Raw genomic sequence first — 20353 nt, forward strand, 5'->3', positions numbered from 1 at the left:
TGTTTCCTTCTCAGAAAAAAATATTTTGCTCTTCCCAAATACTTGTGAAGATAGTTGGTCATGACCCATGTAGTAGTAATTATGTCCTTACTGTTTTGATTTGCAATTTATATAACTTTGTTCCCTGTAACAGGACATCTACCGCCATTATATCCATTGGAAACTAAATTGCTTCTTATTTTCTAGCAGATAGATGCACCTTTTCTTTTGGGTCCAGTCATATTCCACTAATAATAATAGAACTGTTGATGAATATTTCTGCTTTTAAGATTCCTTTTGTTGATTATTTGGCAAGACAACAAGCTCACATATCAGAGAGATAAGGTAGAAAGTGGTGTTGATGAGTCATAACCCCTAGATTTTTGTTATTTGTTTGTAAAAATGTTGAAATAGTGGCAAAAAGCTATGGTAGCAATTTTACTAAGAAAGAAACAACATTTTTCATTCTTAGCCTATATTGTGAAAGTATTTTGGTAGTCTTATAAGGAGAGGTTTCAGTAAATAGGTTAAAGGTAATTATTTTTAAGGTGATTATTATTTAATGTGGTTATTAAGTATCAGATAAGTATTTTATTTAATTGCATGGTGCATTCTTCCATCATCCAGAGATACTTGCTTGATGACGGTAATATCTAATATCGAGCACTTACAAAGGACCTAATTGTGTGTGGAGCACTTTTCACATACTGGCTCAGTTGAGTGAGGAGTCAATTATTTAGGGGAGCTGAAAAACCTATATAATTTGGATAAGTTAGAATATAAGTAACTTTTGGAACTATTGACACCTGAAGTTCCTTGGCTAATTAGAATTTCAAGGGCTAGTGATAACATTAAATGGAATTGGATTGTATCTGAACATTTCATGGGGAAAGTATTAGAATTGTGTAACAACTTATTAAGTAGTCAGACCTGTAACTAATATAACTCTGCTTTTCAAAAATGTCTTTTTCATTTCTATAGGATCTGATAAATTAGGCTTATTTCAGCAGCAATAATAACTGAGAGGAACACCCACCACTTCTTGTCTTTTTATTTAGTTTTATGTGTGTATTGTAAAGAAGAAAATAGCAAAATTCCAAAACACACCATGTTTTGTTTTCTTTTTTTATTTTCCAGGATAACACTTTATTTTCCAAAGTGGTTATATCAATAATGCCACCAACCATGCACAGTTTCCCATTATTCTACTTTCATGCACATGTTTTATAGTCAGAATAAAGTTATTGTTAATCTGATGTGGAATAGTATCACATGGAGGTTTTTTTAAAAATTATGTATTGGTTTTGGATGTACAGCATAGTGGTTAGACAATTGTATATTTTACATAGTGTTCCCTGTGATATTTCCAGTACACCCAACTGGCACCATACGTAGTTATGACAATATTATTGACTATATTTCCTTTGCTTTACTTACTTTCTTGTGACTGTTTTGCAACTACAAATTTGTGCATCTTAGTCCCTTCACCTTTTTCATCCAATGCCCTAACTCCCCGCTCCCCTCTGGTAACTACCAGTTCTCTGTCTGCATCTGTGAGTCTGTTTCAACTTTATTTTGTTCTTTATATTCGACATATGAGTGAAATCATATGGTGTTTGTCTTTGCTGACCTATTTCACTGAGCATAATGCCCTCTAGGGCCATCCATTCTGTCACAAATAGTAAAATTTCATTTTTTTTTGAAGCTGAGTAATATTCCACTGTATATATGTAGTACAACTTTTTAATCACTTTATTCATGGACACTTGGGTTGCTTCCATAGCTTGGCTGTTGTAAATAGCACTGTAATGAACATATTCTTTTGAATTAGTGTTTTGGGTGTCTTCGGATATATTGCCCAAAGTGGAATCACTAGATCATAAGGCAGATCCATTTTTACTCTTTTGAGGAAACTCCATACTGTTTTCTGTAGTAGCTGCACCCATCTATATTCCTACCAACAGTGCATGAGGGTTCCCTTTTCTCCACATCCCTGCGAACACTTGTCATTTTGGCAGATGTGAGGTGATATTTCATTGTGTTTTAATTTGCATTTCTCTGACAATTAATGACATTGAGCATTGTTTCATATGTCCATTAGCCATCTGTATGTCCTCTTTGAAAAAGTGTCTGCTCAGATCCTCTACTCATTTTTTATTTTATTAAGATTTTATTGATTGATTTTTAGAGAGATGGGGAGGGAGGGAGATAAACATCAATGTGTGAAAGAAACACCGATTGGTCGCCTCTCGCACACCTTCAAGCTGGGACCTAGCCCACAACCCAGGCATGTGTCTTGACCAGGAATCAAACCAGTAACCTTTCAGTTTGTGGGACCACACCCAACCCACTGAGCCATATCAGTCAGGGAAGATTCTCTACCCATTTTTTAATTAGATTGCTTGGTTGTTTGGTGTTGAGTAGTATAAGTTCTTTGTAAATTTTGGATATTAACCCCTTATCAGATATATAATTCACGAGTATGTTCTCCCATTTATTTGGTCATTTTTTTTGATGGTTTCCTTTGCTATACAACACTTTTTAGTTTTGATGTAATCTCATTTGTTTAGTTTTTCTTTTGTGTCCCTTGCTTGAGGAGATATGTCAGAAAAAATATTGCTATGAGATATGTTTAAGATTTTACTGTCTTTTTTTTTCTAGGATTTTTATGGTTTCAAGCTTTACATTTAAGTCTTTAATCCATTTTGATATTATTCTTTTATAAGGTGTAAGGATGTGGTCTAGTTTCATTTTCTGCATGTAGATGTCCAACTTTCCCAGCACCATTTATTAAATAGATCCTCCTTGTATGCTCTTGCTTCCTTTGCTATATGTTAATTGATCACACTGGTATATAAAAATGCAACCAATTTCTGAATATTAATTTTTTATCCTACTACTTTACTGAATTCTTTTATCAGTTCTAGCAGTTTTTTGATGGAGTTGTTAGGGTCCTCTATATACAGTATCATGTAATCTGAAAATAATAAGAGTTTTTCCTCTTCCTTTCCAAGTTGGATGTCTTTTATTTCTTCCTGTTGTCTGACAGCTGTGACTAGGACTTCCAGTACTATGTGGAATAAGAAAGGTGAAAGTGGACATCCTCATCTTGTTCCTGATCTTAAGGGACATGCTTTTAGTTTTCGCCCATTGAGTATGATGCTGGCAGTGGGTTTGTCATATATGGCCTTTATTATGTTGAAATATGTTCCCTCTATTCCCACTTTGCTGAGAGTTTTTGTTATAAATCGGTGCTGGATTTTATCAAATGCTTTTTCTGCATCTATTGATATGATCATGTGATTTTTGTCTTTCATTTGTTTATTTGGTGTATCACATTAATTGATTTGCAAATATTGTACCAACCTTGCATCCCAGGAATAAATCCCCCTTGATCATTGTATGTGATCTTCTTAATGTATTGCTAGGTCTGGTTTGCTACTATTTTGTTGAGGATTTTAGCATCTATGTTCACCAGGGATATTGGCCTATAATTTCCTTTTTTTGTAGTGTCTTTATCTGTTTTTGGAATTAGGATAATGCTGGCATCATAAAATGAGCTTAGGAATCTTTGCTCCTTTTGAATTTTTCTGAAGTAGTTTGTCAAGGATAGGAGTTAGTTATTTGAATGTTTTGCAAAATTCACCTGTGAAGCCATTCAGTCCACAACTTTTGTTTGCTGGGAGTTTTTTTATTATTTCTTCTATTTCATTAATTATAATTGGTCTGCTAAGGTTTTCTGATTCAATGTTGGAAGATTTTTTGTTTGTAGGAATTTATCCATTTTATCCAGGTTGTTTGTTCCCTTTGTTGCCATATAGTTGTTCATAACATTTTCTGACCATCCTTTGTATTTCTTTGATGTCCACAGTTACTTGTCTTCTTTCATTTCTGATTTTATGTTAATGGGCTCTCTCTTTTTTTTCTTTATGAAGCTGGTTAGAGGTTTGTTCATCTTAATTCGCTTTTTGAAGAACCAGCTCTTGGTTTCATTGATCTTTTGTATTGTTTTCTTTAGTCTCTGTGTCATTTACTTCTGCTCTAATTTTTAGTATATTTCCTTTTTTCTACTCACTTTGGGCTTTGTTGTTCTTTTTCTAGTTCCTTTAGGTGTAATGCTAGACTATTTATTTGAGATATTTCTTGTTTTTGAGGTAGGTCTCTTATGCCATGAATTTCCCTCTTAGGACTGCTTTCACTGTGTTCCATAGGTTTTGGGTTGTTGTGTGTTCATTTTTATTTGTCTCAAGGTAACTTCTGATTTCTTCCTTGATCTCATTGTTAACCCATTTATTGTTAAGTACCATGTTATTTAGCCTCCACATGTTTGTGTGTTTTTCAGTTTTTTCTTGTAATTGATTTCCAGTTTCATGCTGTTGTAGTTGGAGAAGATGCTTTATATGATTTCAATCTTCTTAAATTTAGTGAGACTTGTTTTGTGTCTTAACATGATCTATCCTAGAGAATGTTCCATGTGCACTTGAAAACGTGTATATTCTGCTACTTTGGGATGAAATGATCTGAATATATCAATTAAGTTTATTTGACCTAGTAAATCATTTAACGCTGCTGTTCCCTTGCTAATTTTCTGTCTGGAAAATCTATCCATGGATGTCAATGGATGTTAAAGTCCCCTACTATGGCTGGATTAGTATCAGTCAAGATTTATGTCCATCAAGATTTGCTTTATATATTTAGGTGCACCCCTGTTGGGTGCATAAATATTTACAAGGGTTATAACCTCTTCTTGAAGTGATCCCTTTATCATAATGAGGAGTCCTTCTTCGTCTCTTTCTGTAGCCTTTGTTTTTAAGTCTATTTTGTCAGATATAAGTACTGCTACTCCAGCTATTTTTCATTTTCATTTGCATGGTATAACCTGTTCCATCCCTTTACTTTCAGTCTCTGTGAGTATTTCTATCTAATTCAGGTCTCTTGTTGACATAATATATAAGGGTCTTATTTTCTTTTTTTTTGGTGGTATTTTTTTATTAATTAATTAATTAAAAAAAATTTTTATCTTTTCCAAATACATTTGTCTCTGCTTCCCCCCAACACTTTCCCCTGCCCTCCCCCTCCAATCCTTCCCCACTTTGGTTTTGTCCATGAGTCCTCGCTATATGTTCCTTGACTTGCTCCTTCCCTTCCTTTTCCCCCCCGCCCACCCCTACCTCCTTCCCTCTTGTCTCTGTTGGTTTCTTTTTCTTTCAGTGTTGCTGGTCTTATTTTCCTTGCATCTTTGTATTGTTGGATAGGTTCCGCTTATAGGTGAGATCATATGGTATTTGTCTTTCGCCCCCTGGCTTATTTCGCTTAGCATAATGCTCTCCAGTTCCATCCATGCTGTGGCGAAGTGTAGTAGTTCTTTTTTTCTTTCTGCTGTATCATATTCCATTGTGTAAATGGACCATAATTTTTTGATCCAATCATCTACTGATGGGCATTTAGGTTGCTTCCAACACTTGGCTATTGTAAATTGTGCTGCTGTGAACATTGGGATGCATAGGTTCTTCTGAATTGGCGTTTGGGGATTCTTAGGGTATAGTCCCAGCAGGGGAATCACTGGAGATTCCCCTCCAACACCAACACCAAAACGCAGTTCCATTTTCAGCTTTTTGAGGAAATTCCACACTGCTTTCCATAATGGCTGCACCAGTCTGCATTCCCACCAACAGTGTACTAGGGTTCCCTTTTCTCCACAGCCTCGCCAGCACCTGTTGTTTGTTGATCTGTTAATGATGGCCATTTTGACCAGTGTGAGGTGGTATCATTGTGGTTTTGATCTGCATTTCTCTCATGGCTAGTGATGCCGAGCATCCTTTCAAATGTCTCTGGGCCCTCTGTATCTCTTCCTTGGAAAAGCATCTGCCCAGGTCCTTTGCCCTTTTTTTGATTGGATCATTTGTCTTCTTGGAGTGGAGTTGAGTGAGTTCTTTATGTATCTTGGGGATCAAACCTCTCTCTGATGTATCATTAATGAATATATTTTCCCATACAGTTGGCTCCCTTTTCATTTTGCTGATGTTTTCTTTAGCCGTGCAGAAGCTTCTTATTTTGATGAGGTCCCACTTGTTTATTCTTTCCTTTATGTCCCTTGCTTTAGGAGACATATCAGTGAAAAAATTGCTGCGTGGGATATCTGAGAGTTTCCTGCCAATGTTCTCCTCTAGAACTTTGATGGTGTTGCGACTTATATTTAAGTCTTTTATCCATCTTGAGTTTATTTTTGTGTATGGTGTCAGCTGATGATCCAATTTCAATGTTTTGCATGTAGCCGTCCAGCTCTCCCAACACCATTTGTTGAAGAGGCTATTATTGCTCCATTTTATGCTTCTGCCCCCTTTGTCAAATATTAGTTGCCCATAGAGACCTGGGCTTATTTCTGGGCTTTCCATTCTGTTCCACTGGTCTATGGGTCTGTTCTTGTGCCAGTACCAGATTGTTTTGAGTATAGTGGCTTTGTAGTAGAGTTTGATGTCCGGTATTGTGATCCCTCCTACTTTGTGTTTCTTTCTCAAAATTGCTGAGGCTATTCGGGGTCATTTATGGTTCCATATAAATTTTTGAAATGTCTGTTCTATTTCTGTGAAATACATCATTGGTATCTTAATAGGGATTGCATTTAATCTATAAATTGCTCTGAGTAGTATGGACATTTTGATGATATTAATTCTTCTAATCCATGAGCACGGTATATGCTTCCATTTGTGTCTTCCTTAATTTCTTTCTTCAATGTTACATAGTTTTCTGCGTACAGGTCTTTTACCTCCTTGGTTAAATTTATTCCTAGGTACTTTATTTTTCTTGTTGCTATATCGAATGGTTATTTGTTTTTTTTTTCTGATTTCTTCTTCTTCTATTTCATTGCTGGTGTACAAAAATGCCTTTGATTTCTGAATGTTGACTTTGTATCCTGCTGTTTTGCCAAATTCACTTACTAGGTTGAGTAGTTTTTTGGTGGAGTCTACAGGGTTTTCTATGTACACTATCATGTCATCTGCAAACAGTGATAGTTTTACTTCCTCCTTTCCTCCATTTGGATGCCTTTTATTTCTTTTTCTTGTCTGACTGCTATGGCTAGGACTTCCAATACCATGTTGAATAGAGTGGTGAAAGTGGACATCCTTGTCGTGTTCCTGATCTTAGTGGGAAAGCTTTTAGTTTTTGCCTGTTGAGTATAATGTATGTCTTTTGACTGTAGCATCTAATCTATTAACATTTAAGGTGGTTATTGATAGATATGTATTTATTGCCATTTTATTCTTTATGTTCCTCTGGGGAGTTTTGTCTTCTTAAATAAGACCCTTTAATATTTCTTGTAATACTAGTTTGGTGGTAATGAACTTCTTTAGCTTTTTCATTTCTGGGAAGCTCTTTATTTCAGCATCAATTTTGAATGAAAAGCCTTTCTGGGCACAGTCGTCTTGGTTGTAGGTCCTTGTCTTTCATCACTTTGAACATTTCATGCCAATCCCTTCTGGTCTAAAAAGTTTCTGCTGAGAATCATCCAACAGTCCTATGAGAACCCCCTGTAGGTAACTGTCATTCTCTTGCTGCTTTTAAGATTCTTTCTTTGTCTTTAACCTTTGGCACTTTAAGTATGATGTGTCTCTTTGGGTTCATCTTCTTTGATATCTCTGCATTTCCTTGATCTGTGTTTTGTTTTGTTTTCCTTCACCAGGTTAAGGAATTTTCAGTCATTGTTTCTTCAATAAGTTCTTGATTCCTTGGTCTCTCTCTTCACCTTCTGCTACCCCTATGATGTAGATATTGTTATACTTCATATTGTCCCAGAGGTCCCTTAGATCATCTACATTTAAATTTTTTTCTCTTGTTGCTCTGATTGGGTGTTTTCTGCTCATCACCACTAAAGATACAAAGAGAAGATGGCCATCTTTAAACCAGTCTCCCGAACGGTGAGAAATAAGTGTTAGTTATTTAAGCCATTCAGCCTGTGGTCATTTGTTACAGCAACCTGAGCAGACCATGACAGCCTTGCACTCTATGCACAACAGAGCCTCCTAAGCCCAGTCTGCTGTCCACAGGGATGGGTTTTCCCTCAGTGTTTTAGGTGACTGTACCAGCACTGCTGCCGCTATGGTAACATAATTCTGTGGCTGCAGCTTTCCTGGGGCAGGTAAAGAGGGGAACAAAGAGGAAAAAAGAAAACATAATTTCCCTTCACACTGGCTCACACGTGATTATTGTCTCAGTCCTCGAGTGAGAGTTTTTGCTACCTGTGCCTGCTTCACAGTTCCCCTCATGGGCTTTTCTCAGGTCAAAGACATAGACAACAAGAAAAACACCCACACAAGAAACTCACCACCTCCTTATCGGTTGTTCCTCAAGGTTTAACTTCCCTCCCATTCAATTCTTATTTTCTTTCTGTAGGTAGTTGCTTTTTGTATTTTATCCAGTTAATCAGTGGAAGAGATAGGTTTAAATGTGCTGAAACCAGCTTGGCCAGCACCGGAAGTCCTTTCCTCTGCTTTTGAAATGTTATTCCTTGGACCAGTAGTCTCTTAAAAAATGTCAATTTATAGAATGAATTAACTAGGATGATGTTTGTCAGAGTTTTTTTTCTATTTTTATTTCACTAGATTATCATATTCAAACATTATTTGATATAGGAATATACAGTTTAGTTGGGTGATGCAATTAAGAAATTATAGAATTACCATAATAGAATATTATCATTTTATGAAAGCAGCATAAATGTAATATGGGTAAATTGCTGAAGTTTAGAGACAAAAAAATCAAAATGGGCTTTGTGAATTGTATAGCATTTGAGTTGACCTTGAAACATGAGCAGGAATTAAACATGAAAGGATGGGGACAAAGTGCATTTTGGACAAAAAACAGCATGATCATGGGTATTGTGGCTAAAATATTGGAAGCAGTAGAAGGAAGAGCGAGTCATTCAATGCCTTTGGGGAAGCATAAATGCAGCAGAACACTCACACCAACCCTCCAAACTTAAAAATATTTCTAGAATGTGACAGAATGAAATTTTTACATATTTATGTCTTATTCCTTTGTAATTTCCCTTCTCACCCTATTTAATTTCTTATGAATATGATTCTCTTTTATTAGTTGATTGCATCTGGTATATGGAACTACTCTTTTAGTCTCATTTTTTCTAAGTATAATGCATTGTATGGTACATGTCCCATACCCCTTCCCAACAATTTGTATGTTGAAGCCCTAACTCCAATGTGACTGTAGTTGGAGATAAATCCTTTAAAGAGGAAATTAGATTAAATGAGGCCCGAAGGGTAGAGCCCTGATCCAATAGGACTGGTGCTTCTATAGGAAGCGCAGGAGACGCCAGGGAGGCACGCATGGAGGGCTATGTTGTCTACTAGCCAGAGAAAGAGAGTTCTGGAGCAACTGAACTTGCCAGCACCTTGCTCTTGAATTTCTAGCCACCAGTACTGTGAGAAATAATTTTATGTTGTTTAAGACAGACTGTGATACTTTATGGCAGCCCAAGGCAACTAATATGTTATATAGTGCTGATACTAGAGGACAGGACTATCTTCTTTACCATATAACCTATCTGTTTTGATTCAGGCTCTGAATTACATGCCAAAAAAAATATGATTACTTCAATTTGACAGGACAAATTATCCAATAAAGTCCTACATTCATAATATAATGAAAATTGAATTGAATGTATTATCTTGTTCTATCCCCACTTTTTTCTTTCTTTTTTTTTGCCCCAGTTTCCTTTTATTTTCTCCTTCTGTTCTTCTGATATTCTGTGTGAATTATATATGTCCATTTTTGAAGACTTTCCCTAGGAAAGTGGCCATTATTACGGCTTGTGTTTAATGAAACTTCTAAGAGAAAGAAAAAGAACAGTAATCTTAATGCTGATAACATTTTACACAAGGCAGAAAGCTATTTGGTTGGTACTATATGGTGATGGTAGGTACTATATGGTTATGTACCATCACCCTATAGTGACCCCACAAGGCCCTTAAAAATAAACTGGGTGTCTCATGGTTCACTTGTTCTTGTTTTTATCATAAAAGGGAAAATGTGAGGGAGATTTAAGCAGTATGAGTTCTCCCATAGTGCAAAAACCCTGACTTTCAGAGAATATATTTCTGTCTAGAAGAAGTTCACAATCACTAGGCAATTATGTAATAAACTACACATATGACATTAAATACACAAGTGTTTGAAACAAATAATGAGTCAACAATTGTGTTAACACTTAAGGGTCCATGACTATTATGAAGGTTAGACGATATACAATTATTCTTTTCACCTTTTTTTTAGACAATTATATCTTTAATGGCCTAAAGTTCAAAGAGAAATATGATGTCTCAATTCTTTTTCTTTCTCTTTTGTGCAAATGATAGCAGAGGGCAGCTTTGGGGACAAAGTGATTTGCACAAGGTTGCATGAGTAATTAACAGCATGGCCTAGTGAAGAGCTTGAGTTTGCTGATTTTCATTAGTGTTAACGGTTGACATTGTGACTTAATTAGCAAAGGCAGAAAATATTTTCAAAATGTAACTTAACATTTAGAGAACTGTAATTTTCTAAAAAAAGTAAAACACTTGTGTTAAGTTTGCTAGATGGCTTTTATAGTTGCCATTCTAGTAGCCTGCTCAATTTAAATGTCTCTGCTTCAAGAACATAGTTCCTTGTAATAAGTTAAAACATTGCTATTATGCATAAGCTATGAGAAAGTGATATGTGTGTAATTAAACATAGAGACAAATCATAGCTTGACCAGCATCTTCTTTCTTCTCTCCTTCAGGAATGCAAGAAGATGGCCTTTGATGATAGACCCTCAAGGTCAGGCTAATAAATGGATCAAGAACATGGAAAAAGCAAATAGTCTTCATCTAATTAAATTAAGTGATCCTGACTATGTCAGGACTCTGGAAAATTGCATCCAGTTTGGTACTCCTGGTATGTAGCTGAATAACAAGCATGCATTACAAAAATGCCTGGAGAGGGCACAATTAGCCCAAATGATGTAGGTTGTTTGGTTTTTTGTTGTTTTTTTTTTATTTGTGTCAGGCTCATCTTAAATAATGAATTTGTTAATGTCTTTCATTATTTATTGATAATTAATCAAGTGAAACTTTAGAGATTATAGTTCCAGAAGGTTAGGAGATTTTCTTTGCCTCAAGATTCATTTGTGATGCATCCTCTAATTGAGCCGTTTTAAGTTTTGTCTTTCTTTGTCATTCTTCAGTTCTCCTTATAACTCTTTTGCAATTAAAATGGCCACTTCATATGCCAGAACTGCTTGAACATATTAGTCCAATTATCTATATATTCTTCTCTCGACTTACCCTATATAAGTGTCAGAGAAATAAGTACACATTTCACATGGCTGATTATTATCTGCCATTAACAATGGAGAGGTTAGAAACATGTCAAGGATTTTTCAGTAAAGCTCTAGGCACATGTCACATTTGTCAAAAAAACAAAACAAAATATTTATGATTGGAGTAAATTGGGGTTATTAGTCACATTTTAAATTCATGTTGCTTATTAAATTTGACTTTTAACTTGACCAAATAAATGGAAACATTATGAAACTACAACATATTTAGCTTCAGGACAAGTTTAGCAAATCCCACGTACTATTAGAGCTAGTAGTATATGGAAAAATCATGATAAATACACCAGGTGGTTTTATAGGCATTTTATTTTTATATATCAATAATGAATTAGTCTTTAAAATATTAATTATGCCCTGGCTGTGTGGCTTAGTGGATTGAGCACCAGCCTGTGAACCAAAGGGTCGCTGATTCAATTCCCAATCAGGGCACATGACTGCATTGCAGGCCAGGTCCCCAGTAGGGGGTGCTCGAGAGGCAACCACACATTGAAGTTTCTCTCTCTCTTCCTTCCTTTCCCTCTCTAAAAATAATAAAATAAAATAAGATATTAATTACAATTTTAGGTTCTGTTAAGGTAAGCATGAAATGAGAGAAACCTAAATCTACCAACAAAACCTGTGTGATGCATACGCATGCGCGCACACACAGAATTTCATTCATCCAGCTAGTGTTCTTAGAGTATAGTATAGTGATACAGGAACTACAGAAATGTGAAATATGATCTCTACTATCGAATATCTTGTTTTTTTGTTAGACAGGATCAGATAATATATGTAACTCACTGTAATAAAAATAAAAAGTGTGCGCAGCTCACTAACATTTATTAGAATCACTGTGCTGTTATGGATAGCCACATTGGCTCTGGAATTCGAGAAGCTGCCCCTGGTTACTTTTCGTGCTCGGTACAGTGACCTTTCTGAGACTCAGTGTCCCCATCTTTACTTCAGCAATGTGATATGAGGAAGAGATGAGTTGCTGTGAGTACTGACAGCAGTGTCTGATAAGCTCAGCTTATGTTGTTTTATTGGTTGTGGGTTTACTATGTGGTTTATGTGTATCATCTTTTAGTTATAGCAGTATAATATTTAATTACATTAGCATATTAGGAAAGGGAAATATAATAACCTATGAGAATTCAGAGGAATCAGAGATTTCTTGGAGGAATTGGCACCTTATATACTTTAAAAATTACCTAATTTAACTTAAATATTCAAATAATTCCCTTGATACAGGTTTTAAAAAAACCCAATTTAATGATAATTGAGCATCCACCATCCAGAGCGTGACATTCTGGAGCTCTCTATGATCTCAGTCATCTGTATTGATGATAATATTGCATCGTTTTAGAGAGAAAAGGGCCATAGAGACAAGCTGTCTAGTGTTTTTCAAAGCACGGTCACAACTGTGAGAGAAACCCAACTTGGTGGGTCCTGAGCAGAATTTTTAAATGAAATGCAATAGAGTGTAATAGAACATATTAGGCTGCATAGCGTGGAGTAAAGGTAAGCATTATTTCATGAAATTCTAAAAGTTTTAGATGCATGTATGTTTGTACTAGATTAAGATTTAAAATGTATTTCTCACTTCGAGTTGTGGCCATAAAAATTGAAATCCAAGAGTAATTCCAACCACTTCATTTTATTAACAGGGTAAGTGAGGTGCTAGAGAATGGCAGTTACATGGCTTAACCAAGGTTGTATCCCTCCTTAAGGGGAGCGCTGAACCAGTCCCCGAGCCATCTGCCTCTGTCCACTCCTTCCTGCGTCACTCACAGTTTGCTTTAACCTGCTTTTTGGAATGAAATACTTTTAAAATAGATAACGATTACTTACAATGCCTTCTCACGTTAGTCATCAGAAAGAGGTGAAAAGTTTTAAATCTATTATAGAAAGAGAAACAGATGGAAGATTTGAAAACTTTTTATATTTAGCCTTCGAGTAAAATAATAAATTACTGTTATAGTTTTAAAATGTAAACAGTTGAAGACTCCTCCATTTAAAAAGTTACCATTAGATATTGGTCAGGTTGAGGACAGAGGTTTGTGATCTGCCTCCCTGGCAGGCAGCTTGGTTCGAGAAGACAGAGGTTTTCCTTCACCCTTGTCGCCTACCTGCCTCTGCTTCAGCCAGAACGGGGCTCCCTTTTATTTGTTTTTATTGAGCTTTAAGATAAGATCGTCTGTGATAAAAAGTATCCTGCTGCTTAAAAAAAAAAGTTTGAAAGCCAAGATTCTAGAAAACAAAGGTGCATCTGTATTAACTACACTAATGAATAAAGGATGCACAGAATATTAATAATATAACTACTGCTGGTAAATCTGTTTTTTCTTAATTCAATAAAACTGGAAAAATGAAATAAGAAAGGTTTAAATTTTTAAAAGAAATTAACTTGTGAAAATTTCTTTATGGGTTACCATTAACTCTATGAGAAAAATACTTACATTAAGAGCAAAATCTATCAGATCTGAGCCTTCCTTTTATGTTATCTCCTAGCACTTTATTTCTTTCTTCCTTGCATATAACATATCAGGTTTGCAAAACTACTTCTGGTTTAACGTCTTTCATTTGCTTGTTTGTTTCCTCATTCATTCGCCTGACATATTTATTTTGCAATTACCACACGCCACTGGATACACAACATCAGCAAGGCAGACTTGGTCTCTGCTTTCTTAGAGTTCACTCACTGGTTTAAAGAGGGAGACAGGTGGCCCACATGATAGGGAGTTGAAGATGAGGGTTCGGGGTATTAGAGAGCAGCTGGCACACGGCATGGTGTTATTTCTTGTCTCTTAGCTTTTTTCTGTGCTCTTCCATCATTTTGTGAATTCCTTCAAATTTCATCCTTTAAGACACAGCTCAAGTACCCCTTTTCTGTGACATCTCTCTTGATCTCTTCAGTGAAGTGCCTGTTCTGAAACTTTTATAGTTCTCTTCTGTTGGCCTTATTATTACGCATAGAACTGTTTGTCTCTCACCTCCAAACTCTTTGAGGGTATTTAGAGGACACTCAGTAATTCTTGGTTGAATCTGTTTTGAATACAATGTGCTTCATAGTTGAACATAGTGTGCAGATGGGTTTTTTTCTATAAATGTGAAGTCTCACATGGGAAAACATAGGTAATTCATAATAAAAAATAATACCAGGTAATGTCCTAAGTGCAAGAGAAATATGAAAAGAATACTTGGTTCTCTTTATGTTTCTGTTGCTAAGGACAGCTGCTTGAGTGAGATGATCTGCCTTATTGAAAGGGAGTAGCAGCCCCGTGTTTGGATTGCCGGTCTTGGTTTTCCACAAGCTTTGCAAATGCCGTGATGGGCTGGACCTTGGGAGTGAGGAAGGAGGCTTTTGTATAAATCAGCATATTGTTAACTCTGATGATAGAAATATGAATAGAAGTCCTGTCTCATGAATTTGTGCCTGTATTTTAACATGAAACATGTTTTGATTTAATTAAAAATTAAAGTAGTCCAAAGTGAGAGTCAAAATAAAATAGTTAAATTAAGGATAGTCTTCTGGGTAATTCATGTACATATGGATTTTGTTCTTTTCCTTTTGTTTTTTAAGTTTAGAATACTTTTGATTTTCTGGTGAGGCTTATAATATAGTAAGTATTTAATGCTGAGTGTATATATATATATATATATATAAAATCAGGATGCTACAGAATCTTTCCTAACAGGCTTAAGACTTGATCCTACTATTAAGGAAATGAATTTTCCCTTTTAGGGAAAAATGAAGCCTGTGATATTTAAGTTTTATAATATATATTTAGGTTTTGAAAAGGATATATTAACATAAACACTTTAAGTATCATTTCAAACTAGGAAATAATTTAGAGGGAGTAGGGGACAAAATTGTATAATATTATTTTAGTGGAAATCTAAACACTTGATTTTATGCAAATATTACTGTTAATGAAAGTTAAGGCAATTAGGCAAAACTTAAATTTATAATAGGTCATAAACAGATTTTCAGTTCATAACTCTAGCAAATTAATAGATATTAAAAATATGATAATGTAAAGATTAAAAAATTGGTATCTGTTATTACTGCTATTGTTTAACATTATTAAGAAAGTTTTTTCAGTGCAATAACGCAAGAAACAATGAGGGTGCTATAACATTTGGAAAGAGGAAAGAATATTATCGTATTTATAGACAATATATTTCATGTAGAAAACCAAAGAGAATTAGCTGAAAAGCTATTAGAATAAAAGAATTGCATGGAGTAAATATATTCCAAAGAGACTATTTAAAAAATCAATAATAACAGAGAAAAAGTGTGTAGTGATTCAGTCAGTCAGTGAACAGGAAACAAAAGAGAAACCTAGAATGGCTTTAATAATGCATAGTGCGAAAATGACAAAACTTCACAGAAAAACAAAAGATGAATAAGAAAGGCATTGCTTTTTCATTGATAGGTAAACCAAATGTAAAGATGGTAAGTCATTCAGAAATAAATGTTTTAGAAGTAATACTAACATTAACCTAGAATAAAGACAGTAAAAGAGCCAATAAAAATTCAGAGGAAGAGTGAATTTGGAATTACCTGGAACAAATTCTAGAATCAAATCTAATATATATAAGCCTTTAATGTGTTAGAAGGTAAGCATTATAAACCAATGGAAAAACAATCCATCATTCAGCAAACAGTGGCTAAATCAAGTCAGAGCCTTACCTCACACCAAGATAGACTCCCAGTAAGTTAAAGAATTAAATAGGAAAGGAAAAAGGAAGACATAAATGCCAAAATAACACACAGGGGAATAACTAAGTTGTCTTTGATGGGAAAGGACTTCCTAAGAAAATAAACAATGGAAAAATTTAAAGAGAAAAAGATTAGTAGATTTGACCATGGAACTTTATAATTTGAAAGAATAAACATTACATGAAAGAAGTTTAAGAGAGTATCAAGCAATCACGATTTATGGAATTGATTCATATCTCAATTTAAGTTATCAAACTATAGACAACGTATTTTTAAGACACTGAGGAAACATATTCCCTAACTTTACATTTGATGACATCATGAATTACTGATCATTTTTTAAGGTGTGGCCATTTTTAAAAGAAAGTCTTTAGTTTTCAAAGATAATTATTTAAATATCTGCAGATGAAGTTTTATGGTGTCTGGGATTTGTTTGTAACTAATCCAGGATGAGATGAGGAATAGATGAAACAAGATTGGCTGAAATTACAAGAGTATATAATTTGTTTTTTACTTCTGAACAAAGTTTGAAAATTTCTATAACAAAAAGTTAAATTATATAAAGAAATATAAACAAATTTTTTAAAAAGCAGAAAACTTGGGAGATATTTGCTACATCAGTGTTAAAAATGCAAATAAAGTTTTAAAAACTAGCACACTGTAACAGTTTCATTAGTGCTGTTTGTTCTGATATCCATTCTCACTTTCTTCCTTACTATTTGCAACTCCTATGTTTACCCAGGCACATTGCATCAGAATAAAACACTAAATTTGCTAACTTCTGTTGTGGTAATATATAATCATATGAGTTGGTCTGACCATTAAGATGTAAGTTGGAAGTGCCATTTGTGATTCACAGGAAATACACTTAAAAGATGTTACTTCCTTTTCTGTTTCTCTTTTTATCAGATGGCTGGAAGGTCGATGTAGTTTGAAAGGCCATTTTGGCCAAAGAGATCAAAGCCATATGCCAAGAACAGAGATGCAGCAAGGGAGTGGGAACTCAGATCTCTGACAGTTCAGACACCCTATCCTTTCAGCCCTGGACTGGTTACCTCGGGCTCCCCTTTATGTGGGATATAAGTTCCTTCTTGTCTGTGTCACTATTCTTTTGGGGCTTTATCACTTGCAGCTGAACTTAATTATAAATAATATGACCCACAATAGGAAAATGGGCAAATACATTAACATAGCTTCCAAAATAAAAATGTATTATCCAAAGAGCACCTAAAACATCAAGCCCACAATACAAATTCTAACAGTATTTTTAACCTATCAAACTATGAAAGTCATGAGTATGGTATTTTAATGCTGACAGTATGGCATAGTGTTTAAGAGAGATGTGTAAACCACACTGCCTAGTTCAAGTTTCTGCTTTGTCATTTACTAGATGATTTAAATGAAAATTTTATTTCTGTTGCTTATGCCTCAGTTTTCTCATCTGTAAATCTTGGGTAATATTAGCAAACACTTTAAGTTGTGAGGTTAATGAGAAAGTACAATGCCACTATAATACCTTAGCTTTCTAAGTACAGTGAGTGCTGATTGCAACTCTGAAATCTCTACAGCCATTAGGAAAGTAATTTGGCAATATGAATAGCCTTAAAATGTCCATAACTGGTGACCATTAATTGCACTTCCGACACTCCACCATGATTAAATAATTCGAGAAGAACACAAGGTTTATTCAAAAAGGTGTTCACTGCAGCATTACTAACAATGTAAGTCTTTAATTTAACAAGTGTAGCAAGAACCTTAACAATGCCACTGATCTTACATCAAGGTTTCCCTTCTAGAATGTTATCATAAGAAAGTATTCTGAAGTGCAAAGTTTTTGTATATAGTGCTATTTAATATTGAGAATAGGAAACAATCCCAATATCTAATAATAGTGCATTGGTTTAAAAAAATGAGATAATATTAACATGATAGACTGTGATGTATTAATTACAAGTATGTTTGTTAGTTTTTAAAAAGTGAGGAAATATTTATGCTATAATTTCAAACAAAATAAGCTGCAATATGAGATATATTATTTAGTATCAATGGTGTACAGAAACAGACAAATAAAAACACTGAAGAGAAAAATATAATTTATTTCACAAATAATTATTATACGGATATATTTTTGTGTCATTTTTCTACCAACAGAGATATGGTATGAGTCAATTATGTAAAACATTTTAGGGAGGAGGAGAAAGGCTAAGAAAATCTGACAAGAGGGAGTTTTCCAGTTTCCTTTGTTAAAAGATAAATTGAGGCGTATTGACATTTTTGAGTTTATTGAGCAGAATTCTGCTAGAATGAGGCAGCACCTAACCGGAAGCAGTTGGCACCACTCCACCAACAGGAGCCCAGGGAAAGGCTATATTATACAGAGAAAGCGTGGAAGCAAAGAAGGGAAACCATTTGATTGTCTATAGCTTAATGCCCAGCTGGCTCTTTGTGGTTGGTTGTCCCTCGTGTTTTGATATTTTAACACTTTCTTGTAAGGAGGCTCAAGTTTCGGTTTGCTTATGTAAGCAGCCATGGCATTAGAACCATTTCAATATAATAGCCTCCTTTAATTAATTCAACATTTCTTTATTCTTTCCTATATTTTCCACACATTCTGCAATATGCGTGAGTTGCTTTTATAATGAAAAATACAGTAACCATTCAAATAACTGAGGTGGGAATGTGTTTTCTCTGCTGTCTCAGATGGATACACCTCACTGCCCTCACACTTAGGCACACAGTGAGTCCCCAACCAGGTGAGGACCCCAAGTAGAAATGTGGTTAAGCAGTGGGGAAGCAGGCAGGAGGATCAGGTGTACTGGCCAGTTAACCCCTGCCCAGAGACATCCAGTTATTTTATAGGATCATTTCCTTTCACTTAAAAGACAAAAATACAGGTAACTAGGAATAGCAGCAGTCTGGAAGTCTAAATGAATCTGAAGCGTTGCAGGTTTACAGTTAATATTTAAGGTAACATGGAACCTTTTTCTGATTTTACTCCAGTGTTGCTGGAAAATGTTGGAGAAGAGCTAGATCCCATCCTGGAACCACTACTACTGAAACAGACCTTTAAGCAGGGTGGGAGTACATGCATCCGGCTTGGGGACTCCATCATTGAATATGCTCCTGACTTCCGCTTCTACATCACTACCAAGCTAAGAAATCCTCATTATCTTCCTGAGACGTCAGTGAAGGCCAGTATCTAAAATGAATATTTGTTCATCAGATTTTCCAATTAATGACTATATTTTCCTCCTAGCCACAAGAACAACAGATCTTCCTAAGAAAAATGATTCGTTTTCTTGTTTGGCATTTCCTGAAATTGCTATTATAATTTCCAAATGTCGCTTTTGTATGTGCATGTAGAAATAAAGGAGCCTTCAGTATGCAGTGGAAAAAGGCCATGAGAATCTAAGTTCTACAACTGATGTAATTCTTAGATTTTCATTGTTAACAAAAGGTGACATATATGCAGTCTTTTTTTTTTTTTTTTGTAATAAATGATAATATGCTAATTCTTGGAACTGGAATTCAAGAACAGAGTTTCAACATTCTTCTTTCTCAGAATAAGGTTGCCACTATCTGATTTTTATGGAATTACTTAAAAGAACTGGTTTTTGATTACTGGTTTTTTAAAAGTAATAAAAATTCCTTTAAGAGTAAAGCTAGCCCTGGCTAGTGTGGCTCAGTGGATTGAGTGCCAGCCTGCAAATCGAAAGGTTGCTGGTTTGATTCCCAGTCAGGGCACACGCCTGGGTTTCAGGCCATGTCCCTAGTTGGGGGCATGTGAGAGGCAACCAACTGATGTATCTCTCACAAACATTTATGTTTCTCTCCCTTTCTCCCTCCTTTCTCCTCTCTCTAAAAATAAATAAATAAAATCTTAAAAAAGAAAACATGTTGACTTTAAAAAAAGAGTAAAGGTAGTTTTTCTTGATTTTTTAAAAGTAGATTAAGCACAGAATAGGTGTTTAATTCTTTTCTTTTACTTACTGATATTACTTTAGAGAGAGAGAGGAAGGGAGAGAAAGAAACATCGACTTGTTGTCCCACTTATTCATGCGTTCATTGGTTGCTCCTCGTATGCACCCTGAATGGGGATCATACCTGCAACCTTGGTGTGTTGGGACGGTGTTCCAACCAGCTGAGCTACCTGGCCAGGGCCAAGATTAAAGTTAGCTTTAAAGCTTTAGTCAATGACTAAAAGGACTTGAGACTTTGATCTGCCGCTGAACTCCTGGAGGCTATTCCATTTTTTATTCCCAATTCTTAGCCCTGGTTGGCACTTGATAAATATT

General features: G+C 35.2%; 1 protein-coding gene across 1 annotated transcript in view; it reads left to right on the forward strand.

Annotated features, from left to right (window-relative positions):
• Positions 1-20353, forward strand: part of DNAH7 (dynein axonemal heavy chain 7) — a 225823-nt gene that overhangs the window by 153464 nt on the left and 52006 nt on the right. Inside the window, 2 exon segments of the mRNA XM_054566705.1 lie at positions 10754-10908; positions 19059-19249. Of these exon segments, the coding sequence (XP_054422680.1) occupies positions 10754-10908; positions 19059-19249 (346 nt within the window).

The sequence above is a fragment of the Pteronotus mesoamericanus genome, unplaced genomic scaffold (assembly GCF_021234165.1).
Source record: "Pteronotus mesoamericanus isolate MK-2021 breed Mesoamerican mustached bat unplaced genomic scaffold, CSHL_Meso_final contig_179, whole genome shotgun sequence".
Classification (NCBI taxonomy): Eukaryota; Metazoa; Chordata; class Mammalia; order Chiroptera; family Mormoopidae; genus Pteronotus; species Pteronotus mesoamericanus.